Here is a 27,726-nt window from a genome sequence, read left to right as displayed (position 1 = left end):
TTGCAGCAAATTCTCAACTTTGATAGATTTTTATTGTCTCTGCAGGGATTTATACTAATTTGAATGTTCCCATTCACACACAGCAGATGATAAAAACTTTCATTACAAAACCAAATATTGCATCAGTTGGCTAGGTTCACAGTCTGCACAGATATTAGTCAAGCTTTCGATTGCCATTGCAACAGCAATGGGTTTTGCACAGTGGAGCATTTTACCAAGAGGCCAGGATTTGCTAATACTTTGTATTCATTTGTATATCTCAAAGTTGGAACGTCCACATTCTTGCTTCTATGCAGACATATCAGGGACCTTTAAGATTAAATATTTTGCTAATGTTTCTATCATCTTGAAAAAAAAAGTTGGGAGGCTCCACTGGCAAAGATTAGCGTAAGTGGAGACATTGCATTTGTTTTATGGAATGTTATGGGCCCCGAGTAGTAGGTCTTACTCAGAAATCTTGCAGTAACATATAGCTGGAATGTTTTAAATTGGTAGTAGGACAGTTGCCCACAAGCAAATTCAGTGCGCTGGTGAGATTTCCCAAACAGAGTCTCGTATTGCTGGACTGAACAGTCCAGTGGTTCTAGTTCCGAACTCATGGGCATATGGCCCTAGGCCGTCGTGAGCTAGCCACAAAACCAGCTGTTAGTTAGCGGCCAACACAGAAGTAAAATCCTAGTTTCCCCATGTGGCTGCACCTCAAGGGATAGAGCAGGTCATATTCCTGATCGACCTTTGTGGCCCGGCTGCTCAGCTCCCTAAGAAAGGGGGGGATTTGAGCTTCGGGTGCATGTGCCCTTAAGTTGAGTTTATATGAGTGTTCAGATAGCAGCTCACAGCTTTACTCAAGATAAATACAATAGCGATCTAACACATGTACTGTGAGTTTCATGAACTAATCACAGTTGTATAAAACCAGCCTTAAGTGGTAAAAGAGAATACAGGTCAATGTTAACATGGCAGCTTAGTGATTCTAATTATCAAGTTGCACTACAAGCATCAGAATAATATATGGCTGACACCACAACTTTGGTAAGATACTCCAAATGCTTCAATTTCCCTATTAATTTAACTCACTTTGTGCTATTTGTGCAATATACATAGAGATATATATCTATACATATATAAATCACCAATGTGATCTTAAAAAAAATAAAAAAATAAATAAAAAAATGCACTCTATGTTTTATGTGACTCCCAGTTACCTATAAGGTGTGCTTCTCCCCTAGATGGTTAGTAACTTTAAAAAATAATGCTTTAATTTCTTGTTTGTTTCTAAGTATGGATTGAAATCAGTGTACAGATATTACTGTTCCAAACCAAATGAATCACTGCTATAGACCGGCTGCTTTCGTTTATGTATCCTATAGGAACAGTATGATGTTTTGTGTAGTTCTTTACGGTGTGGTTCTCTTTGTGGTTGAATGCTATCTTACTTACTCATAAAGCTTTAAATGTGCCGATTTAATTTTTTCTTTTGTTTTGAGACTTGTCAGCACAAAATGCAATAAACCTAATTTTATTACACCCTTTGGATCTGGTGTTAAAACTGCTATTGAAAAGATTTAACCAACAACTTGTAAAAGCTATGTAAAACCAAAAACAGTGTAAACAAATACAATAAATTCCAAAACATAAATGAAAGGAGGAGTTGAAAAGAAAACTTGTTTTTAGAAGTTTTACTTAAAAAGTTTTTTTTTTTACAAGATACAATCTCATGTAATAACATACGTGGCAATGCAAGGGACTTTTCACAAAACCAACTGACCAATGCAAAATTATTGGTGGCTAACAGGAAGTGGAAATACAGAAAAACTTCTGAAGTTGAAAAAAAAAAAATTACAAACAAAAATCGGCAACTCTGCTATCTGCTGCACCATAAGGTGTTCATTTATCAACAGTTCTCATATTAAAACAGAACAGAAAATATGAAGAAAATGTACAACTGTTTTTATTCTTAGTAGGACACCCCTAATAATAGACAACATATGATCTAGCAGGTACATTAGTAGTGGCGGGGGTAAGAACCCATTGAAGATGGTTGCTGAGGCCCACTGCGAATTCCTTGACCTGCTGTCTGGCTCACCAAGTGTGAAAGCGCAGGCCCACTCTGGATCAAGGAGTCCAGAGCCTTCTGCACACTAGGGTTGTCAAAGTTTATGCCTGCAGATGCACCTGGTCGCTGGTTCGGTACATTACCACCCGTTTGAGGACGAACGTGGCCATAAAAATTCTGCATTTGTGGAGGTTGCACAGATCTTGATGCAACACTCCTTGAAGCTTCGCTTTGTGTCACAGAGCCAGGATGTTGGTTGACTATGGATTGAGGCCTCTGTGAGGATGGCCCAAGAGATGGAATGTCCATTTGAGCCACTGATCGCTGTGCAGGGGCCACATTTCCATAACTTTGACCTTGGGCATTTGTTACTCCTGAACTGGGTGGATTGACACTGGAAGTAGAAGAAGTAGAAGCTGAATTATTGAACAGACTGAGAATTTTTAACTGCAGCTCTTGGTTGTTTTGTGCCTGAGTTGGTGGAGCACTGGAAGCCAACTGTGGTGCCATCGGGACGGTTTGGCTGCTTGCAAGGGTTGAAGAACCCTCAAGAGAAGGTCCAGAATTGCCTCCCAACGGCCTTGAAAGTTGTGCTACGGAAAACAGACACAAGCAGGTTAAATATTATTAAATAAAATCTTCGTAAATGAAAAGAGACAATATTTAATAGATGAGGGTAATGACAACTCACATGTCAATGTGTCTCCAGACACAGCCAGAATTCTTTCCCTTCGATCTCGTAAATAAAGTATAACTTTATCTATTTCATCGGGAGTGACGTATCTATTATCTGCAAGCAAATTAAGCAGGGCCATTATTGCAGGGGGTGGAGGAGCCCTTATTCCTTCATCCAAGGTGATCGCCCGCTCCCTTAAAATGGCATCTGTGGACAGCTTGGCAGCTTGTCTTGCAATGTCTTCCCGTTCCTTTTCTCGCTTCTCGACCTTATATCGTTCAAAGCTTCTGGCTATGAGAACCATGGCGTCTGCAAGTGGCATGTTCCGATGCTCTGTAACAACGAAAGCAGATAAGGTTGAAAGATGGCAGTCCAAGTCCAACCTATAAATCCTAGAGTGACGATACAGAAGAAGGCAAACCCTACAAGGTTGATGCCAATTAGCCCACAGTAAAAAATTCCTTCCCAACTCCAAATGACATTCAGAAAAGTCTGGACAACATCATGTGATAAAACCTAAAAAGCTAAAAACTACTTATGTAAAGAAGAAAAGTAAAGCCTAAATGTGCCCAACTCAGATTATTATCCTTATTGGCCAAACACGATAGAAGACTAGTGACAAATTTTTATTTTTTTAAAAAAAATTTAAAACTTGGCCATGTCTTCTTTCCAAGTCTGTCACTGGTCAACCAATCAAAAGTTTATTGTTAAATTTCAACAGGAAATCATTTCTTTTTGGCTTTTCGGATCAAAGAAAATATACACTGGGTTTTGCAGCTTCAAAAACCAAATGTTTCTACCAGCACAACAACTGTATGTTACCATTCAGTTAAGGATGTATGCAGAGGGCTCACTTCACGGGCTAACCCCTTTTCATATATACCAGGAGTTGCTGCAGCAAACACCGACGGCTAATATCCATGGTCTGTGCTGGCAGTAGCATTTTTGCAGAGCTATTTTTTTTTTCATTCTCAAGTAACAGGTGTGGTGCAATGGAAGCTACTCAAAGTTCATGGTCCATAGCTTTAGTGACAGAAGGTAGTAATGTACGTTGAAATGCAGGTCCGAATTGGGCCTTATGCTGTACTCGAGAGAATATGGCAGCCAAAGCCACAATGTCATAATGTTAATTGGAATATGAGAGAAATTCACAAACGGATTGATTGTAGACAAGTCCTACTCTCAGCTTATAATTTATTCACCCCGTAACGGAAAATAGCGCCCAAATTCGAAAATGGCACTTTTTGCAATTTTGAAAAATATATAAAAAAAAAAAAATCTATAAAAAGTGATCAAAAGGTCGTACAGTCCTAAAAATAATATCATTGAAAATATTATCAAATTTCGCAAAAAATGACACCACCCACAGCTCTGTACACCAAAGCATAAAAAGTTATTAGTGCCAAAAGTTGGCAAAATCAAAAAAATAATTTATGTACAGGAGATTTTATTTTTTGTAAATGTATGAAAACATTATAAAACCTATACAAATTTGGTATCCCCTTAATCGTACCGACTCAAAGAATAAAGTAGACATGTCATTTGGGGTGCTCAGTGAAAGACGTAATATCCAAGCCCACAAGAAAATGGCGCAAATGCGTTTTTTCACCATTTTCACTGCATTTGGAATTTTTTTCCCCCGCTTCCAAGTACATGGCATGGAATATTTAATACCATCACTATGAAGTGCAATTTGTTACGCAGAAAACAAGCCGTCACACAGCTCTTTACATGTAAAAATAAAAGTTATAGATTTTTGAAGGTGGGGAGTGAAAAATGGATGTGAAAAAACAGGAAAGTGCCTGGTCCTTAACCAGTTAAGGGGGTTGTTGCACGTTTAGAAGTTATCCTCTATCCACATAGGGTATAAAAAAGGTAATTGGTCCCAACAATCGGACCCACAAGAACGGCGATCCTGGAGATTCTAGAATTGTAGGATGAGCATGCACCATGTGGCTCCATGGACAGCACTCTGCTACCTCGTGCAGGGCAAATACACAGCCCAATGCTTCGCCATTAGTGATAACAGGAATCCAGCACCCTGGATTGCTGAGGGTTCTGTCCTTGTGATTGCTGGAATCCACCCCAGCACCTTGTTATCCCCTATCCTATGTACAACTTCTAAACTTGAGTTTACCCATTTAATGTTATCTGACCGGAAGAAGTTATCATTGGGATGTCAATGTGTTTCCCAGGATGGGATAAGGATATCAATGCCTCTTTATGGCTCCCTTGTAAGATTGCTGTAATGACCAAGTCTCTTAATTGGCAAAGTCTCTGTAAGTAGAACTGTTGCTTCCCAACCCTAGTCATAAGCCTCTCACTCAGCTAAACCACTTCAATACACCTATCCAATCTGGGTTTTCTAGATCTCTGCTTGTGGTTCTTCTATAGAAGTCTCCTATGTTTACTGAAAATGGACTGAAATGGACTGCAAATGGACCATGGCCATTTGATGTCACGGGCTGTTAGTATAATACGGCTCCGATGACTCAGGTTTCTATCCACTGGAAGTAAACATAGAACCTTTACAATTGCAAGCAGAGATCTAGAAAACCATGAGGTATTGATACAGAAAGTATACAGGAAAATTGTATAACTTTTCCTTACACAAACCATATCAATTATTTGCTGAAAGTGGAAAACCATTTTAACTTTTGTTGATCGTCCATTTACAAAACAACTTTCCAAGATTCTTCTACAATTGATCAATGTGACACAAAGCGTGAATCCAGCAACTTGTTTTACAAGCAACTTTTGGAGTTTTGCTTCAAGCTACATGTTCAAGATAAAAAGTGGATATTGTGGAACACTGACTTGCAGCATTTTTAACTTTTTTTCTGAGAAATTTCCATATGGGGTGTTCCATCCCGAGAAGAGAGTTCCCTGCCCATGAAGCAGTGCCCTGCACGGCTCATGGTGTAAACTTGGCAAATGTGAAACTGCCCTGATACTGACAATTTATCCAATACGGCTGTATGGTCATCACAACAAAACCATAACATGACGAAGATTGGCTATTACTCTAGTTTCTGACATGGTAATAAAATGCCCAGTTTCACATTCTGAATGCAAATCAATAAAACCAAACTAAAAACTGAAATACTTACCTTGAGGTGTCCCAAACAAAATATTAACCGTGCACGAGCGATGAGTCTGGTGCTGCTGTGATATCACAATAGCAAAAGGTGTGCCCCCTCTAGTCACATCTTCTAAGACTTGAGATAAAGACACCTCTGTATTTAAAAATATTAAATCCACCAACATGCCCAGGTCACGGACCTTCCTTCCCACCGACTCTGCATATTCCCTGAAAAATTAAAAACATATGGTTTGTAAATAATTCTGTGCGACAGGTTTTGATAATATCAATTTTATCAACATGACATTTTACAAGTTTTTCTTACTTTGACTGCTTGTTTGCAACGACAACAGAACAGTCCACGGGACGATCCTCATCCAATTTTCTTTGAATATCGTCAAAATATTGCCTGTATAAGTCTTCTCGGCGCCTCTCTTCACGCTTGTATCGATCTATGAATATAACCCAAAAGCTATATACTTGCATCATAGTATTACATCAACTCTAACCCAAAGTGTCTATCAAACATTTCTACATTGCCCCAGAGAATGGAAAGGTAGAGACTCGGGAGACCATTAAGGCCGTCCTACAGCCATTAAAGTGCCACCGCTTTAGGAGTCTAGAAAATATGCAAATATATTTTCCAGGATGGCATAAGGAAAACCATGCCTCTTTTGCTACCTTGTAAATGCACCTTAATATCAAGCATGATTTTCAGTAAGCCTAAGGACATGATGAGGGATTAAACCTAAACCAGTATTTGCATTTCAGAAGGAACAGAGTCCCAACTCTAGACAGCCGTGTCTTTGCATCTCGTCAGTACAGTGTTCTTGAAAGTTAGGCTTGATGTTAAGGGGGCTGCCTTACAAGGTAGCCAAAAGAGGCAATGTTTTCCCTATCCCATCCGGAAAAACATTTAGAATGTTTGGAGCGTCAATGACTGCAAGTCTACACAAACCTGCAAGGCAGCCTTAATTGACAAAGCATCCATAAAGAGATCTCTTACTTTCAGACCTCGTCAGCTAAACCAGTTCCCTACGCTGTACTGACAAGATGCAGAGACTTTGAAACCGCTCTGTCTACATTTGGGAGTCTGTTCCTTCTGGAATAGATATACTGGTTTGGCTTTAAACCTTTATCATGTCATTAGGAGTCTTGAAAGTCCAGCTTGATTTTAAGGGAGCTGCCTTACAAAGGTACAGAGGCAATGATTTCATGCTCTCATCCGGAAAAACATATTTGCATATTAGGGGAAAAAGTGACAGACCACCATGAGCCCACCCCCCGTCCCCTAAGCAATCAGGAAACTTACAGACCTGCATTAACTGTTTTTTATTCACAAAAAATCCTGATTAGGAGGATTTCTAGGATTCCAATACGAGATCTGACACCTATTCCCTTAGTAAATTGCACTCTTTCCCATTGAAGCAGTTTTCCATTTGTGTGACGTTTCAAACTTTCCACATTACAAAGGTCACTAGTTTATTTCGTCATATAATTTGGATTTTTTTTTTTTAATTGTATCACCGTATTCCAAAAGAAGAAGAGCTTATTTTTTATTTTTTTTTTATTTAACAGAGCTGTGCAAGGAGTTATTATCTGCCCCTTTCTATGGATTGCATTGGGGAAAGTGCTAACTTCTAATAGTTTTTAGTGAAAATGAGGTCCCTGGTAACAGGTTCCCTTAAAAGGAAGTCTGCCACTTGAATGGTAGTAAATTAAGTTATATATACACATACATACATGTCATGACGGCATCTTCACCGAGATGCTGATAATTATGCATGCAGTCTTCACTGTGATAAATGGTGACGTTTTGGCTTGGTATGAGCCTCTACACGCCCAATGCAAAGGAAGGGAAAATAGAGGTAAAGCCCCATCTGACTCCATCAGCAAGACTTTGCTGGAAGAGGTGACTGGCCTGTCCTTGGCAGCCAAGGCATACAAAGCGGAGGAGTTTGAGGAGCTGGAAGCCGGTCTCACAGAACACGGCATCTTTGCTGACTACATCAACTTGTGTGCTGCAGATCAGCAACTGGATGCGGTACTGGAGCACCTTATGGTGGTTCCAGGTGATGCAAAAGGCAAGCCGCCGAGCCGGATAGGTAACCAAGGTTGTATCGTCCCAACTTAACCCTCATACCGAGATGAAACGTTGTCACTTATCACGATGGAATAAAGACACCACTTTTGCACCTTATATATACCTGCATTGGGAGTACTCCCTTTTTTTCCTTGTACATATTTTGGAGGACCTCTTTACCTTGCTCTGGTAGCTTGCACATGCCATTTTTTTTAATTACAATTGTGCTTCTGAGAACTTTCCTCAAGTAATTACACTGCTGGTTTCTACTTCTATATATAATGCAAATTACCCACCTTCTGAGGGTCTATCTGCAGAATCTCTGTAACGATCATAATATTCCTCCCGCTTTCTTTGATAATCAAATGGTTCATCAACTCTGAAAAACAAAAACCAACAAGGAAAGGGTTAAAAGATTTACATCGTCACTGTCTGTATACAACCATTTTTTTTTAAATGCCATATGAAGCAACATTACGTTTTTTTTACTTAATCTCTGACCGATGCAGAGACAATAGATAAGCTGTGACATCATCTATTGTCAGTAGTGATGTAATGATGGGTCAGTGTTATCTATATGGAGGTCATTGTACAGGGAGGAGGAGGAGATAAGCTGTGACATCATCTATTGTCAGTAGTGATGTAATGATGGGTCAGTGTTATCTATATGGAGGTCATTGTACAGGGAGGAGGAGGAGATAAGCTGTGACATCTATTGTCAGTAGTGATGTAATGATGGGTCAGTGTTATCTATATGGAGGTCATTGTACAGGGAGGAGGAGATAAGCTGTGACATCATCTATTGTCAGTAGTGATGTAACGGTGGGTCAGTGTTATCTATATAGAGGTCATTGTTAAGGGAGGAGGAGGAGATAAGCTGTGACATCTATTGTCAGTAGTGATGTAATGATGGGTCAGTGTTATCTATATGGAGGTCATTGTACAGGGAGGGGGAGGAGATAAGCTGTGACATCTATTGTCAGTAGTGATGTAATGAGGGGTCAGTGTTATCTATATAGAGGTCATTGTACAGGGAGGGGAGGAGATAAGCTGTGACATCTATTGTCAGTAGTGATGTAATGATGGGTCAGTGTTATCTATATGGAGGTCATTGTACAGGGAGGAGGAGATAAGCTGTGACATCTATTGTCAGTAGTGATGTAATGATGGGTCAGTGTTATCTATATGGAGGTCATTGTACAGGGAGGAGGAGGAGATAAGCTGTGACATCATCTATTGTCAGTAGTGATGTAATGATGGGTCAGTGTCATCTATATAGAGGTCATTGTACAGGGAGGGGGAGGAGATAAGCTGTGACATCATATATTGTCAGTAGTGATGTAATGATGGGTCAGTGTCATCTATATAGAGGCCATTGTACAGGGAGGGGGAGGAGATAAGCTGTGACATCATCTATTGTCAGTAGTGATGTAATGATGGCTCAGTGTCATCTATATGGAGGTCATTGTACAGGGAGGAGATAAGATGTGACATTAAGTAAATGGTTATTCCTATGTAGAGAAAAGGCATCAATGTATTCATGGATGTGTTTATACAGGCCACTACGGTCTTAAATTTGAACTGTTTGCCAGATATCGGAGATTTCCTTATGTGAAACTTTATGTAGACTGAAAGGAGTTTTTCCAAAACATGTTTAACAACAATTTACAATATGTAGACTCCAAATCAAGATGTAGAAACATCTCAAAGATGATCTAGAGAAAGAGAAAGTGTCACTGCAGAGTCTAAATGCTATTTACAGACACTATGCACAGTGAGGGGTGCACTTAGTCAAAGCAGCTAGATATCTATCCCTCAGCTATGACACAATTACATATTACAGACAGAAGCTACAGAAGGCTACTGAAAAATTAGAGGCTACGTTTTATAATGCACAGTAAAAGAGTCATTCCTAATGCACATACAATGGACTATTGACATACTTTGCTTAAAAGGAGAAAAACCTGAAATGTTAGGCCCCTTACACACTAGGAGAGTGTGATGCGTTCACATTTCATCAGTCTCGCAGCGTGTTCTGACAACCCGAATAGAACAGACACTCTTCGTTCAGTTGCGGGAGCTTCCAGCCACCACTGACTGGTGTGTAAGGGTCTAACATGGGACACCATCTTGACACTTAAAGTGTAACCGTCATTTCAAAACACTTTTGATATATTGTAGGGCAGGTAATTTTAAGCAGTTTTGCAATTGGATTAGTTACCCGAATCTTGCTCTTTCCTCTAGTATTCCGCAGACTTCCCCCTAGATGTCAGTGACTGCTCAGATGTTACTAGGGACATTCCGTCTTCAGAAAGGAGCAGAGACTACGGAGATAGAGGCACGCCCCCATTCCCCTCCCTGCTCTCAGCTGTTACCCCACTGCTAAAGTAGTCATGTGCAGGGAGAAGCACTCACTAATGTAATAACCACACAACTACACTTATCTCTCCCTTCCCTTCACTTGTGTATAAACAAATAATCCACACAGACAGAAACTGCAGCCCTCCTCCCCCATCACCTCACACTACACAGCAGGAAGTGGCAGGAGAGACTCTCCAAGTCTGCAAGCTGTCCCTCCCCTCATGTGCTGTGCTGAAGTTTTACATAGGTAGGTACATAGATAGATATGATGTCATTGGTCAGCAGCGTGCACTTGTCATGAGGTGACAGGAGGCAGGTACCGCCCTCCATCTTGCTGGAGTTTTTTTGAGAGCCGGAAACCGTGGTTGCCATGGGCCAAAAAAGGTACTAAATGAGGACCGAGAGGCAAAATACTTTGAGGAAAGATTCCCAGGGACACCTGGAGTAGAATTATGTATTTTATTTTTTGCTCAGAATGACGGTTACACTTTAAAGGAAATCTACCATTTAAATAAAGCATGAAAAACTGACAGTGATAATATTATATTTCATATTCATAGCAAGACTTGCTCCTGTACTGTGTAACAGCCTGTAAAGCCACAGCAAGGAAGGGCTCTAGTACCATCATGGTTCATTAGCTTAAATTATAAAACTTGATTTTAAAGAGGACTTGTTAACCTGAAAAAGCCCCCCACCAAATGTGCCCACATAATCCTTTCCCTAGTCCCTTTCTATATCCGAATTTTTTTTTAAATTTATGCTTGGAAAGTTTCTTTTAACAGAACCGACCTCTTACCAAATAAGAGGTTGGATCCTCGTATCCCATGAGCTAGAAGTCTTTCCTATTCATAAGCGGGCCAGCTGACACACACCCTCCACACCCTGTCAGCGGGGACCTGTAGGAGAAGCCGACAGCATCGCATATATATCGCCGGCAGCGATTACACAATATACGCGATGCTGCCGATTTCTCCTACAGGTCCCTGCTGACAGGGTGTGGAGGGGTGTGCATCAGCCGGCCCCCTTATGAATAAGGCCGACTTCTAGCTCAGGGGACACGAGGATCCGAACTCTTATTAGGTAAGAGGTTGGATCTGTTAAAAGAAACTTTCCAAAATAAAAAAAAAATTACAGATATAGAAAGGGGCTAGGGAAAGGATTATGGGGTGGGCACATTTGGTGGGGGGCTTTTTCAGGGTGACAGGTCCTCTGTAAAGGCAGACATATAACCAGTGTCACTGTGCCTGGATCTATGAGTAAGGGTCCCCGTTTTATCATGATGGATTTTCCTGGCAGATTTCCTTTAAACACATTTCAATGCACACACATGACAAAAAATTAAAAAGGCCAATACCTCCTTGTGTCCCGGGCATCTCTATAACGGTCCTGGGGAGGATCGCGAACATCTCTTGCATCACGAGGCTCACGAAGACGAAGGTCTCTTGCATCCCTTAGATCTTTTGCATCACGAGGATCTCTATAATCTCTAGGCTCACGGGCATCACGCGAATCTCTAGGGTCACGTGCATCTCTATGGTCTCGAACATCTCGTGGATCACGTGCATCTCTATGGTCTCGAACATCTCGCGGATCACGTGCATCTCTAGGGTCACGAACATCTCGCGTATCTCTCGCATCTCTGAGATCCCTTGAGCCATGCCCATCCCTTAAATCTCCATCACGAGAATCTCTGAAATCTTTGGGGTCTCTAGCATCCCTTGGTTCCCGACCATCACGAAGGGTTCGCGATTCTCTCTCTCTTGGCTCTCTACCGTCTCTCCTAGGGCTGGAGCGAAGAGGAGAGCGGTCTCGCCTTGGCTCCTGGCTTTCACCATATCCATAAACATCTCTGAAGCGCCAAAAACAAGCCATTAGTTTCATATCAGGAAAATGCAATAAAGTAAAAAAAGGAGACAAAGGGGTTAAGCTGTAAGGATCTTTATTTCCCTTCAAACCAGTAGAAAAGAAAAATTATAAGTTGGGATAACGTGACCGCTAGATTTTGGACATGAAAGGAGACCATTGCAATATCTGCTTAAACCTTGTTTTATTTGTTGTCCGTTAAAAACAGCAAGACATGATTTGATCGTATAAGCGTCTTCACAATTTTTTATTTTTTTTTGGACGCATGCGCCTATGAAACAATTTTTAACTATTTTTTTTTTATACTACCCTAGTATTAAATCTTTTGCCCGCCATTCGATTCTGTTTCGAGATGCTGTGTTGGAGCGTAAAAGATGAACATTTTATTGATCCAGCCAGTAGGGAACTTCTGAGAAGATACATTGCTCATCGAAACAATGCATCTTATGTAATTTATGAGGTAAATTTTCAATTCTTTACGTTTTGCATCGTTTCACAGTTTTTTTTAGTTAGTTAAAACATTTCGTGGAGGAACAAAAATTTGGATTTTAACATGCGATGAGGAAAGAAAACAGACACATTTTAGTATGATCCGAAATGGAAGGTTTTGTTTTTGTTTTTTTTTTGAGGGGGGTGGGGTGGCTGGATGGCGGCCACATTAAGTTTTTAAATGATCCTTTCTGATGTAAAGACTTATGCCATGGGTTAAACCCATTGAACGCAAAAAGATATCGACAAATGGCTGGTGTGTTATACGATGACGTCCAGCTAGGTAACCACAAAAATGATGCTGAAGATTGATCCAGGAATTCCAACCAATAGAAGACCAAGTTGCCCTCAAGTACTTTACCTTCGTGCTGGGCTGGGCTTGGCTGGAGGCTTAAACATATTTCTTCTATCCGCTGCCTTGTTAATATCTGAAAAGCACAATTAACCCATCTGTTCAATAATTTGGCAGAAGGCACAATAACCAACACAATCCTAGAAATAAACAAACTACCACGATGGCGGAATTCAACACATGGACATTTATTTGGAGTTCATGTAAGAACCTAAAGTACTACAGAAAAAACGAGAAAAAAAGCCATAACAATCAAAACACAAGATATAACGGCAAGATGTGTCTTCAGACTGACACCGATTTGTTATACGCTGTACACAATGCTTGAGGGAAGAAAAGTCTTGGTTTGCGCGTTAGTATCAATTTATTTTGTAGTAAGCAGTGTATTCCAAATGGCATTTTTATAAGCTCTGATCCCATAAACGTTTGCTGGCGAGCTGTAAACTTTCAAAGGTTTACAAGATATTGTTCCAGTGTGGTCGGTGACAAAATTTAATCTGATTTAATCTAGGTAAATACTGTGCTGGGGAGCAGCAAACAAAGGGCATTTTACATCCTCTGCTCCTGGTCCATGACCGGAGAGCAAAATCAAATGCAATGGCGACGAGGGTGAAGGAAACCTCTCTTTACTTCAGTTGCACTTAAAATGTACTAATGCTCCAGTTTCACATAGCTATAAGGCTACGACACCAAGAATGCAGAACCTCTGAGACTGAATTAATAGCTCACACTATGAAATGTATGCCACAATGCATGTTTTACCTGTAACTGTCCAAATATTCCAGCAATTTCATATTGTTTTATGTAAAATGAAAATAATTTGAGCCTAAAAAAAAAAAAAATTTCCAGTTTTATAGTGGGTCTTTTTTTGTGGTAGCAATCAGGTCTAAGTTTTCTCTTTTACCGTCTATCCAAAATAAATAAAAATGCAATGTAAAAGCGATAAAGCAGAGTAGTACACAGAACCTGCAGGAGCCGCCAAGGTGATGAGATCTTTAAAATTTCATGCCAGAGATCCCCTTCCCCTTACACATAACTGTTATTTGATGTGTACTACACAACATTTTTCATATTGGTGAATCAAAATCTTTTTGTATGGAAAATTTTGCAAAAGGGAAAATGGGATACTCATCGTACCCATCTTTTTTTGTGCCAAACTTTACCTAAAACCCCATAACTGTGCTGTGTGTGCAACAGGTGTTGAAAAAAACATCGACATGAGTGGCAAAGGATTAGCAACACACAAAAGTTTTTACTTTTATTGTCAATTTTAAAGATTGATTTACAGTCAAAAAATGACTACATATGTACTTAAACATCTGCATTGAATTTTATCTTTTCACAAATTAACTTAGTTTCCCACCCCCAAAACTATCCTATGAAACATGTTCTAAAGGCAGGAACGGTAATAGATTTTTTACAATTTTCAAAGTGCTGCACAGTATAAAGGACGTTGACCCTACATACATACAATTCTTACTGCTAAAGAGAAAACAGTGTAGACCCTGCATCTCTAACATACAAACAGTCAGTATGATGTTTAGGAGGTGCTACGTCAATAATGATGTTTAAAACATGCTAAAAATGTATTGGCACTAAAAATTTTGGTGCAATTTTGACGAAAGTAGTATACCGTTTTGGAGAAGCTACATCACTCCACTCACAAATTAGGTAATGAAAGGGAGCACCTTACATTGATTTGGGGCACCACGAGCCCATAGGTGCAATATAAAGAAAAAAAAACAAAATGTTTATACTTGCCTAGATTCAAGTCCAATAAGTTGCAGTGGACTCGCATCTGGAGTTCAGCATTGGCGCCTTCTTTCCTGATGCTTGAATGAAGCTGGCATAGCACCACTGCATCATCCCACAAGCGCCATGCCACAGGGAAGCTGTGGTGTACTGTGGCTTCTTTGCAGCAGCATGCAGGTGCTGGGGGCTTTGGACTGAGTTCAGTATAAAGGGTTTTTTTTTTTAGTCAGTCACGGACAGAGCTCATATAAGCCAATATGGGACACTAAACCACCAGTCCATAAAGTGCAACCGGTTCCTTTATAGCAAACTTTCAGCCGTTTAGTTTGGGCCATTTTTATTGCAATAACTACAACACACGTCACATTGTTCTGACGATCGGCCAACATGTACAATTACTTTCTTTGATGGAATGCATGACAGGCAGGAACCATGGGAGTAACAAAACTAAGATCCTGGATGGTTGCAAGAGGTATCTGGAGCCATGCATATTACGGTGTGATGAACAGTTGCCAATGGGTTGCCTAAAATGTCAAACAAGATGGTGCCAAATATGATTTTGGGTTGAAGTCTAGGAGAAGGAGCTGGAAGCGTTGGTCATTCTCAGCAAACCACCCAAGAACAATTCTCATTTTAGAACACCACGCAATGCTGTTCGATGATCCCCCTTGGCCCCAGGGAAGACATTCACCATGTATTGGGGTAATTGAACTGCAAGAACGGATAAATATCCAAACATTTTGAAATACTGTCTCATGAAGGATCAAACATTTTTCAAATTACTTATTTATAGGTATGGAGCCTACAAAAGTCAAACCATATAGTCCAACAAAAGTTGGAGTACAACATTTAATTTTTCCATAAATTGGCTATGACCGCTCGACATCATCAGTTTCTGCATATTCTACACATGCCGCCACATTCAGACTAGGTCAGACAGAATTATTCAAGTCTTTAGTGCTTAGTAGAGAACTGATGCAAAGCACAGCAAGACCCAAGCTTCTAATATAACTCCTGGTAATTTCCTCCAGTAAATGCATATTCTTGGGATGGCATGTTGCAAATGGCTTTAAAGCCAAACTAAAATTTACTCTGGTTTAAGCCAGGTAGCTTATTACCAGACCCGATAATCTTTCAGGATTTCCAAGTAGCCAACTTTTCTAGTTTGATTTGAAGTAGAGGTGAACTAAGTGCCTACACAGTACAGTTTGGTATGAATCTTAATTTGATTATGTACAAATAACCCAAGAGAGCACTGCAAACAGTGGTACACTATACAACGTAGACAAAAATCCCCAGTTGTATGGGGATTGTCCGACAATATGGATTGCAACCATAATCTAGTACCCATATGCCTATGATGTTCTGCTCCGAGGGTGCCAAGAGGCAATACAAACTTGGAAAAAAGAAAAGCCACACCTTACATTGATGTTGAGATTTTTTTTTTTTTAAAGATCATTATTAGATGTTACATTCAATGCCCTGATAAAAAATATTTCTTTAAAGGAAGAAAGGGGGAAGGTGGTGGGGGTGGATAAAGTTTACTACAAATATCTGGTACTTTGTTTTTGGTTTTCATTGTAAAAGGTAATAGGTCTTGTGTAAATAAGTACAAATACAACAGTACTACAAAAAGTGATTTGTTCTTGTAGGACTTTATTAAATGTAGTCTATAAACGTCTATTACCGCATGAGAGGAGCTGTACAAGGGATTGTTATGTTTATTTTGTGGATTTTATTTGATTCCCGATTAAAACATTTTTAAATTCTAGACTATTATGCCTGTCAGATTAAATCTGACAGGAAACCTACCAAGTCCTATCTCTTATCTACCAAAATAGCATAATATGGTGCCGTTGTTAAGTCCATCAGTCACAACTCCTCCTCGTCACCCAGTACTCAAGTCATGGGGGTTTTGGATAACATATGTAACAGATTATTTTAGAATCTTCTATAGTCAGCATGTACAGTTAATGATTTGTAAATGTAATGTTTAGGTTTCAAAAATAAAAAAAAATTCAAAAAAATCTTGGAAAAGTACAGGCAAGACTTTCTAGTTTGCCTTACCTAATCTTTTTTCTTTATACATGCGTCCTCTTTCACCCTCCACAGCTGCATCGGCATCTTCTTTGCGTTCAAACTGCACAAATCCATAGTGCCGAAACATGGTAAGTGCTGGAAAATGGATAATCGTTACCGTAAAAAGAAATGGTCCACTCCAAATCATTGAGGTGCACTCAAAAAATATAAATGCACAGGAATGTTATAAATGACAAGCAAACCCAAGAGGTTTTGGCAAAGTTGGAAGCCATATTCAATTTTAATGTATATTGAAAAAAGAACAAAAAAAACATAAAAAAAAAGTAGAACCATCAAAACCAGTCCCGCTATCTTTCATAGCAATGAACTTGTAGATTTCTTATATTAAAACAAGCAAACAAAAGAATTTTACATATTGCTAGACACTTGGTATCGTGTACTGCAGTGTCACCAGCTGGTGATAGGAGTTTCCAAGCTAACCTGAATACCCACTGGTGGTACAAATTGCTTGGCCTACTTCTGGTTTGGGTAGGACCGGAAGCAGAAGTAACACATCAGGCCTATATCAGGCATAGGAGCTGTGCCATTTTTTTTTTTTTTTTTTATACCTCATGTGGGTGTTCCCATTTTGCCTGAAAAACCCTTTTGAAATGATTTGACATTAAAAGTCACCCACAAAGTTGCAATAATGCCAGAAGTACATTTTGTAAAAGCAATACTAACCACTGATTTTTCCGTATTTGGAAAACAGGTCTTTCATATCTTCCCGGCTCATAGTTTCTGTAGGTAAATTGCCAACAAAAATTCTTCTGTCTAAATCTTTGGGATCATCGCTGTCCGTTCGGTTCCTGGCAGGACTAGAGCTCTTGTTCTTTCGGCGAGACATATTTGACAAATCCAAACGGAACTTCGCAAGAGAGAAAATGGCCAGGCAAACAGTTTTAAAATAGGCTTTCGCCATAATTTTCACAGTATAGTGGTAAAATACAGAACTGTTTTCCCCAATTTTTTTTTTTACCCGATTCTAAGTTTTAAGAAATTTGATATAGAAGCTTAGTGGTCTCTGAAGTGGATATTACAAAAGACAAAACTAAAAATGAAAAGCAGCGAAACAAAAATGGTTTCAGGAAAATACTAATTTATTATACAAGTTTACACAAATTATCCAGGGACACTTTTAGAGAGTTTTCAAAAGACGACAAGCCAGAAAGTCCAGCACCAGCAGGCAAAACCCAGCACACTGGCGACATCGCTCCTGCAAATAAATCCCTCCATATGTACATCCAAATAAGACCGATATCGTACTAAAGGTTTGCTGGTTTTTGGGTGAATATAGGCTACGACCTGAATTACTCTGACTGCAAAATGGAGAAGGTGAAAACCAAGAAGAGTCTCTCAAGTAGGTGTCCGTTAAAAAAGTACTTCATATTGTATGTGTAAAAGGTTGTATTTTGGATGTGAAAGAAAATGCTTTTTCCAGATTTCTTGTTTTTCAAATATGATCCAGACTGATTATTTCTTATGGCGAAAAGTAAAATTTCTCTCTTTATTTGGGCATATTGGTTAACGCGTTCAGTCAGTCCCAGGGCTACGCAGGTTTATATTTAATTAAATTTGTATGCAAATCAAAAAACATGTATATTTTATATATTCCAGACTAAAAGATTTTTTAGGGTCATCATGGAAACAAAGATTAACAATAACTCTGTGTTACAGACAAAATTTTTACATTGCAGCCTGGAGTTAAAAAGTTGTAAAATCACTGGCATCCAAAGAGTACCACCACAGGTCACAATGGGCAGAGATATCAGTTTCTAACCAGAAGTCGTAAGTAAGTCGTATTGTCCGCAAGTCAGGGACTGCCTGTAATTGGGTTTATTACCTTCCACTTAATTTTTGGGTTAATTTCCATAACCCATTACCGTGTGTACATGAAGAGGGCTCACGGGCTGAGCCCTCTCCGTAGCCAGTAAGTATTTGCTGCATATTGCAATCCTTGCCGGCAGCTTCAATCTTGGGGAATATGGTTGTTCCCTGTGACGTCATCGAGGAGCGGCGATGGATTGCCATGACAGCCTCAGGTCTTGTAATGAATGAGGAGGAAAATCCCCATATACTGTCATACTGTAATATGGCAGTATATGATAGGATTGATCAGGCAACCTAGGGTTAAAGTACCCTAGGGAGTCTGAAAAATAGTAAAAATAAAAGTTAATTAAAAAAAAAAAATTCCAAAATCACCCCCCTTTCTCTAAAACTGATATAAATATACAGTAAAAATCATAAACACATTAGGGATCGCCGCATCCGAAAATGCCCGACCTATTAAAATATAATAACAGTTTTTCACTGCGTTTAACCCCATAATGGAGAATAGCGCCCAAAGTCGAAAATGGCACCTTTTTTTGCGATTTTGAATATTGAAAAATTCTATAAAAAGTGATGAAAAGATCTTACAGTCCTAAAAACGGTAGCATTGAAAACATCATCAAAAGTGTCAAAAAAAAAAAACACATCACCCACAGCTCCTACACCAAAGTATGAAAAAAGCGCCAGACAAAACAAAATATTTTGTAAATTTATGAAAACATAAAACCTATACAAAACTGGTATCCCCGTTATCGTATGAAACCAAAAAATAAAGTAGGCATGTTATTTGGGGCGCACAGTGAAAGTCGTAAAATCGAAGCCCACAAGAAAACGACGCAAATGCGTTTTTTTCGCCATTTTCACTGCCTTTGGAATTTTTTTCCCCCACTCCCCAGTACACGGCATGGAATATTCAATACCATCACTATGAAGTGCAATTTGTTATGCAGAAAACAAGCCATCACAGAGCTCTTCACGTGTAAAAATAAAAAAAGTGGGATTTTTGAAGGTGGGGAGTGAAAAATATATATAAAAAAAATAGAATGGAAAAAAAAAAAAGGGCCAGGTCGTTAAAGGGTTAACTATTTGAATTTAATGGATGTATTTTTAAGTGATCTGCCTGAAATTGCATTTGCACATAAACAAGTTTAGGTTGGTAAACTATCCGGTGTGTCAGCCATATTTACCAAAACTGCTATTAGGTGGTTGAAAAGGCTTCAAAGAATATGGTTCCTAAAGTGTTACTTACTGGACCAAAAAAGGATGGTCACACAAAGTGAAAGAATATCGCCGAATGAAGTTGGCCAAATATCTTAGAATGTTTTTCAGATGTGTAAAATGCTACTATTCCTGATGAGAGAGCAGTTTAAAAGCACCCCGGATGTTAAATGTTATAATTTAACTGCTTAAGGACGAAGCCAGTTTACAGCTTAAGGCTCAGCCCCATTTTTTGGATTCTGACTTGTCACTTTATATGGTTATAACTTTTGAACACTGTTACTTATCAAAGCGATTCAGAGAATGTTTTTTCCTCACATGGTGCCCTTCATTTTAGTGGTTAATTTTGGCTGATAAGTTTTGCGTTTATTTACAAAAAGAAAAAACGATTATTTTTTTTATTTTTTTTTATTTGCCATTTTTGAAATTCAAAATCATCGAGTGTTCAGGCAGATAGATTTACCACCTCAATAAGTTGCTGAATAACATTTCCCATATGTCTGCTTTACATTTTCAGAATTTTTCAAATGTCTGGATAATTTATTTTGAGGTCACGCGGCTTACAAACCGAACATTGGATTTCAGTATTTTCAAGATTTACAAATTTACTTTATTTGCGGGATGAAATGCATTTTTCAGTGGTACTACGGTATGTATTAACTTTTTGTTTTGGGCTGTTCACCATATGCCCCAGGAAATAAGTGTATTCAACGTGTATTCATCATATTGCAATTCCAAAACTTCAAAATTTTTCTGCGTGATTGCTTGTTCGTTATAATACCCTGTCATACTGATGTATTGCAAGGTATTAGCACTGTCAGCCTGTGACACTGTACCAGTAGGGTCCCGCATGTAACAGGACCTTACAAGCATTTACTATGGACAGCCATGGGGTCTTGGCTCAGACCCTGAAGTTGCCATAGCAACCATCGGTACCCAATGAAAAGGAGTCGGGGTGGGTATCCGAGCGGGGAAACTCCCTGCAGCCATTTAAACCTGACCACGGCATTTAACCCTTTCACGACCCGTGGCGTAATAGCACGTTACAGGTCGGCTGCGGGTGAACGGAGAGGGCTCACGGGCTGAGCCCTCTCCATAGCCGGTAAGTCTTTGCTGCATATCGCAGCAAAGACTTACCGGTAACACCCACACATTGCCGCCGGCTTCAAAAAGATGGCAGCACATGGTGGCCGGCCATGCCGAACTGACAGTAGCCGCGCCCTGCTTATTCACAGTACCAGCTAAATGTATATAACAATCGGCCGACGCTTGAATAAGCAGAGCACGGCTGTTGTCAGTTGGGCGCGGCCGGCGATGTCAGTGCAGCCACATCGAAGAGAGCAGGCACCGATTGTGCAATATATGCGCTGCTGTCCGCTATTCTTATAGGTCCAAGCCGACAGGGGCGTGGAGAGGGGAGTGTCAGCCGGCCCCCTAACGAAAAAGGACGACTGCAGCGGCATTTGGTAAGAGGTCGGATCGATTAAAACCAACTTTCTCAACATAATTTTGTTTTAAAATGGCATAAATAGAAAATAGCTGGGGGGGGGGGGGGGATTACAGGCCCTCTTTAAGCACGGGAGCCCACAGTGCTAAGGTATAAATCCCCTAGTGATGTTTACAAATTAAGATCATTTTTAACACCTTACTAATCTTACTCAGTTTTATAGGCTGGTCAGTGTAAAATTCTACAGTGTGGACGGGTACTCTCTAAGAAGACACTTTATGATCCCTCTAGCGCCGCAAGATACTGTGTACTCACAATGTGCTTAGGTACAGGGTTTATATACACTTTTATTTAGCTTCTGAAGATACTACTAGTATCTTACACATAGAAAAAGAGCAATGAGACAGATCAGAAATGAGAGATCATGAGATCCATGAGATGGATACAACACACAAAGACACTCTGATAACTCACCTATAACACACAGTCAGCTCTGCTGCATGCCTCCCTCAGTTGAAGACCTTATCTGTCTGTAGCTTGTAGAGCAAGTCTCTGCACACTGCCGCTTGCTGGCAGGAAGTGCCTATGTCTGAGCTGGTCGCGTAATGTAGAGTGAGGGGCAGGAGGCAGAAAGCGCTTCAGTGTGCAGACAAGAGAAGCTACCCATAAGAATCTGTCCTGCCCGACCATAGTCAGAAGATTTATGGTCAAATCCAGGTGCAACAAAAATTGTGTACACCAGGACTGATAGAGACAGGTTGGAATTATATCTGAAATGCTGTATTCTTTTTCACAGCGAGTTAGAGAATGTGTTATTTTGTTATCCTGAGTATATAGAAGAATCTTGTCTTGGTGGGAATAACCCTTTAAGGCTTGTCCCAGTGTCATGAGTTAACATGGCAGACAATTAGCATGTCACAATATTCACAATTGGCAGGGTAAGTTGTATGATGAAACCACACCTGTATGATAAATATTATTCCCTATGCAAATGTGCATACCTCTAACCAAAATTACACACAAATACAAACGTTAGGTGCCATCTGGCTAATAGGAATAATTAAGAATAGAGTTAAGCCGACAGGTTGTTGATGTGCTCCCAAAGACCTCAAGCTGTGTGGTTTTGTATGGCAGGTAATGCATGTTTCTAGGGAGTTACTCCCAGTCGGTCCCCAGCTTTGAATACGCAGCTAAGTGTATAATCATAGCCTCGTTGGGAGCTTTTTTTTTTTTTTTTTAAACAAACATTGACAGATGATGCCATAGTCTATGATGGAGTAGTACACATGCAAAGTAAGGTCTTCTGCTAATGCTACCTTCCTTACTAAGGTACCACAGATGTACAGTTTCCACAGCCCAAACAACACCCCAATTGGACATAAGTTGTGGTGGCCCTTGGTCCATATCAATGCCTCTTCATTTTACCAAGCCATATAAACCTCTGGCTCCAACACCGAACTCATGAAACCGCTGCACTTTTCTTGTTTGCAAACAGATTTGAAAGAGATTATTTTATTTCTTTACAAAAAACAAGATAATTTCTTTAAAAGCCAACAATAAAAATCATGCAAGCAATGGAGAAATAAAAATAATTTAAGTGTATAATCCATCTTTTCCAATGCTCATCCGTCTCATGTTGGGTCTAGAATTTAACTGTTTCCCCATTCACTGCTGCATGCGGAAATGTTCAGACACTAGTGGGGACGTCTTTCTCCTCATTATATATGGTGATTTGGTGACATTTTTTATACTTTATTTAGCTTAGACTGATTTCATGATATTGTCCAGTTTGATATTGCTGACTTGCAGTCGGACTCATTTTTTGGCACTTTATCTGCACTTTGTCCACATTGTTATATAGCCATATTGTTTGGCATTCATGAGGAGAACACACTGTGTTATTGTCACAGTGGCTTTGAGGGGCACACTGCCACGTTTTGAATGCATACCAATTTGATTTTATGTGCTTTGTATTGAATTTGGCATATATTACAAAAAAATGGACCAATTGTCGCGGCAGGGGGTTTATTACACAGAAGGACGCAAAGCTGCCATTGGCAGAGAAAATACCCATACCCGGACAGTATATGTCCGGATATGGGTATTTTCTCTGCCAATGGCAGCTTTGCGTCCTTCTGAATTTGGCATATGACACTGGCCTGGATGGTTTGGTTTGTTACATATGTATTTCAGTGGACCTGTCCCATATACGTAGCTATGAGAGTGATGCTACTGTTAGCTATGGTTCAGACACTAGTGATTATGGCAGAATTGCACCAGTTTCCCAATCTGGAATAAAATTGGTTGTTATGTCATGATACATCACACTACAGTCTGGAAACGACTTCTTTTTAAGCAGTTCTAGGAGGTAGACTTATGATGTGTGGCTCATGCCGGCACATCTTTTATAATGTATTAGAATACTGAGTGATAGGTGTTTTTATGTTTTATTTCTATTTAATTCACAGCTAGCAACTTTAATTCATTTCTCACAACATGGAAGTCAGTTTAGCATTTCAAGCTGTCCGGCTTATTCATGAGTGGGAGGCACAGCCACACCCCCAGTGCATGACTGACAGCCTGTATAATGGTGTAATGGCTGCTCCATGTGCTTCCTGGTGCTAGCAGCCATGCCCCCTGCAGCCTGTGTGTGTATAGGAGAGATACAACAGCTCCAGGCAGCCATGTTATAGCAGAGCACGTTATAGCAGAGCAGGATGCAGCATGTCAGCAGATGCAGCACACACTAGCAATGCTTTACTATACATTACACAGACATGAGCAGGGGGGGGAGAGGGGTAACATCACTGCCTCTGACCATGTGACCGGCCTCATTTACATAATAAAGAATAGATGATTTTACAATGATTAATGTATGAAATAACTAGATAAAGGCTGGGATGGGATCCTTGTGAGCTGCTCCAACAGGTAGTAGTGACAGGACTAGTGGCAGAGACCTGATGACGGGTGTCCTTTAAGTATTATAGGCCAAGTTGAAGTATAGGCCCCTTTATACAAATAGAGGCACAGCAGTGACAGGTAGCACCTGACAACGGGAATGGAGGAGGAGCAGAGTACAAGCTCCTAGTATGTTTACACATAAATATTAATTCTTGGACCTTTAATATACTTTAGTTTCTTTTTTTTTTTTTCATCTCTACATCCTATCCAGTGGCTCCCAATCCATTTTTACAGCTACAGTCTATTGTCTACGAGACTGTTAAAGCCAAACTGTACTATAAATCCCACACAGAAGAAACAGAGGGACATGGTGCAGGATTGACTTCCCACTGCATTCAGATGGGATCAGGAGCTTTGTTGTTGACATAGGCAGATTTTAAAGACCAACCACAATGCAGAAGACATACGTCCAATGTATTAACTTTGGCCAAAAATTAAACCGCCACGAAGTATTAAATGGCGAAAAACTCCACAAAGTTTTATACCCAATTTCTCCCAAGTATGAGGATGCCCCATATGTGTTGGTAAACTACTGTATGGGCACACGGCCGGGCATAGAACCAGAGGAGGCGCCATTCAGAGCAGAACTACATTGTCAAATTGTACAGGCTATAAAATGTTTATTTTTTTGCAATTCGGACATATGGGGGGGGGGGGGGGGGGATTTTTTCCCCAGACATTCATTGCACCATAAAAATAACGTGTTATCTTCAATCTATGGGTCATCACGATTATGGTGATCCCCCATTTACATGGCTCTTTTATGGTTAACTTGGTTTGAAGAATATACAACTCATTTTGTAAGAAATTTGCTTGTTTTTGCATCACCATGTAACAACGGGCAGAACATTTATATTTTTTGTTTACAGAGCCGTTTTAGAGCTTATTTTTTGTGGTACAAGCTGTACTTTGTCTTGGTATCATGTCGGGGGTAAATGTTACTTTTTTATCACTTTTTATGAGGTCATATGTGAAGATTTCATAATTTTTGTGTAGTTTTTTTTTTTTGGAGTTTTTAACGGTGCTCACCGTATGGGTTCAGTGACAATTTTATTTTATTGTACGGGTTGTTACAGACGTTGTGATACCCAATGTTTTTTGGGTGATTGGACATCAGGAGCCGACTCAAATCGTCTGAAAGTAGCCGACTCCCGTCGTTCAGGCGCGAGAGCCGGCTCATTCGCGAACGACTCATCACTTGTAGACATTTCGTCAAGGTTTGGGTCTTGTATAGCATTGTCATGTTATGTACGTGTGCAGAAAGAATGATATGACCCTTGTTTTAGTTTTCTTTGCACTTGTAATCTCGGGACTTCTTAGTGACATTTTGCAGTAACTAGAGACACTTCTGCAACATTTGACCAAATTTAGCAAGAAAAACAAAACAAAAAAGAAACCCTTAAATATGGGGGGGTCGGGAGGGTGGGTAAAGGGGAATCAAGTAAGCACCAGAAAAAATAAATAAAACAAATGTCCCCCCCTATGTGTACCCCTAATGACCAGGGGAGGACATACACGTGCTGCCTCCACATGTAGCCGCCCTGTACACACTATACACTGCACAGGAGCGGCCACACACAGTCTAGTGATGGATAGTAGGGGACGGACTGCACTTTGTGAATCCCTCAGATATAGGACGAGGATACACATCCCCCAGCACCTTCACGGGACCGCAGCGTGCCCGCCATAACACACCGCCACACGCCATACACTATATGGTGACGAACCCGCGGCTTACACGTAGAACATGGCGCTCACCTGGTCCCAGGCTCGTCCGTCCTCCCTCGGTACGAGTAACCGTTCGTGAACACAAAGCCTCCTCACGTCTCGGCCTCCCCTGCACGCCGCTTCGCTTTACGACCAATGACGCCTATCTCCTCGGCCTCAGGAGCTGCGCGCTGTGATTGGCCGCGCCGGAGCCGTGACGTCACCGACCTGCTCCACATTCCGTCGCCATCTTGTCTTCGAGTCAGTAAATGGCTGATGATGACGTAAAATATAATAGCGGCCGATTCTGACAGAATTGTGACTGGGAAACGACGTTATATGTAATGGGTCATAGGTGTATTTACACAGGGGAGTTGGGTTCAGTTTGAGCCGGCGCAAAACTACCGAATTTACAAAAGGCATGCGGTTTTGGTGCGTTTCTTTGACATATTCAAAAAAACGAGGCTGTACTAGTCTAGACTAATCAGATGTGATGCAGGGGAAATATGTAAAATCCTGCGTTAAAACTAAAGGGAGCACAGATTTTTAGCTCCATCTGAAGTTGAAAGGTGACAAGAGATCAGTATTTGAACCTATTTTTCTCACACTAATTTGTATAAAATATAGCGTAATTATAGGATGTGTACCTATGGTGAGAGATCGGTGACTGCTACCTGTGCCTCTATGACCAAGCTGACCGATTTTTGAGAAAACCAAATAGTTTTGATACATTGTCCCCCATCTAGGTTCTGATCTGTTAAGAGGCGCTATAAATAGTGGTTAAAGGAAATCAACCAGTATGACATTTTTTTTAAAAAACACTGAAAATACCTCCGGTCCTCATCTTCATCCCGGCACTTGTCTTCTCTAGTTTCTTCACACCGGGATCACATATAAAACAGACTTATAATTAGCAGCGCGGGACAAGACGTCCGGCGCTCCGAGCTGCTAATTATGCACGCCCAACTGCATGACATCAGCTCACTCTCCAACATGGGAGAGGGAGGCATCTATCACGTGAATTCGCCTCCCTCTGAGAGAGAGGGGTGCGAGAGGCGTGCATAATTAGCATAATGGGGCAGATTTATCAAGCAGTCAAAGTCAGAATATTTCCAATTGCCCATGGCAACCAATCACAGCTCCCCTTTAAAATATTCATGAACACTGGTGAAATGAAAGCTGAGCTGTGATTGGTTGCCATGGGCAACTGGAAATATTCTGACTTTCAGACTGCTTGATAAATCTGCCCCATTAATATGTTCACCATCTAGACCAGTGATGGCTAGAGACATTTTTGATGACACGCAGCAAGCTGACAGCATCCGGTGGCAGGAAAATTCTCTGTCTGAAAACGTGCCACAATGCCTTCCACTAACGGAGGGAAGATGGCTGCTGTTCACACTGTGTTCTCATTAAAAGAGTTGTCTCACCTCCAGATGCTGACGCCATCTTGATGCTGCCCTGGTTTCACTACATGTCAACATCCTGAGATGGCGCAACTCTCATGTTGAGATCGCAGTGTGTTCGGTGACCATCTTACCCCCATTAGTGAAGGCAGTTAGACAGTGAAGCCACTAAATCTGCTGCAGACTTGTACTCAGAGATCTGGGAACACTAGAACTGTGACCCACGGTTACCTTGTCAGCGGCAGACGGCTAGACAAGGGTCCATTCTAGAGACTACAGGTTCAGAAAGTCATTTCAGACGTGTGTGCTCCTTACACATCGGCCATTATCTTATAGCAGCTGCCAAAACCTCACCCTGCTGCCA

At 40.4% G+C, this 27,726-nt stretch overlaps 1 protein-coding gene across 3 annotated transcripts; it reads right to left on the bottom strand.

The window, feature by feature from the left end:
• Positions 1-1,664: 1,664 nt before the first annotated feature.
• On the bottom strand, positions 1,665-26,208 carry NCOA5 (nuclear receptor coactivator 5). 3 transcript variants are annotated; one of them, XM_072111999.1, is made up of 10 exons: positions 26,008-26,208; positions 17,478-17,661; positions 16,782-16,889; positions 12,972-13,038; positions 11,613-12,107; positions 8,194-8,276; positions 6,140-6,266; positions 5,843-6,042; positions 2,748-3,065; positions 1,665-2,649 (listed from the first exon to the last, which is right to left on the bottom strand). In XM_072111999.1, exons 2-10 carry the CDS (start codon positions 17,638-17,640, stop codon positions 2,006-2,008), a joined length of 2,205 nt encoding a protein of 734 aa, XP_071968100.1. In that variant the 5' UTR covers positions 17,641-17,661; positions 26,008-26,208; the 3' UTR covers positions 1,665-2,005. The 3 variants fall into 3 exon arrangements, with proteins under 3 accessions (XP_071968100.1, XP_071968101.1, XP_071968103.1); XM_072112000.1 differs by lacking the exon at positions 17,478-17,661; XM_072112002.1 differs by lacking the exons at positions 16,782-16,889; positions 17,478-17,661.
• Between the last annotated feature and the right edge of the window lie 1,518 nt (positions 26,209-27,726).

This window comes from Engystomops pustulosus, chromosome 6 (assembly GCF_040894005.1).
Source record: "Engystomops pustulosus chromosome 6, aEngPut4.maternal, whole genome shotgun sequence".
In the NCBI taxonomy this organism is placed as follows: Eukaryota; Metazoa; Chordata; class Amphibia; order Anura; family Leptodactylidae; genus Engystomops; species Engystomops pustulosus.
This window is presented reverse-complemented; position numbering and strand designations above follow the sequence as displayed.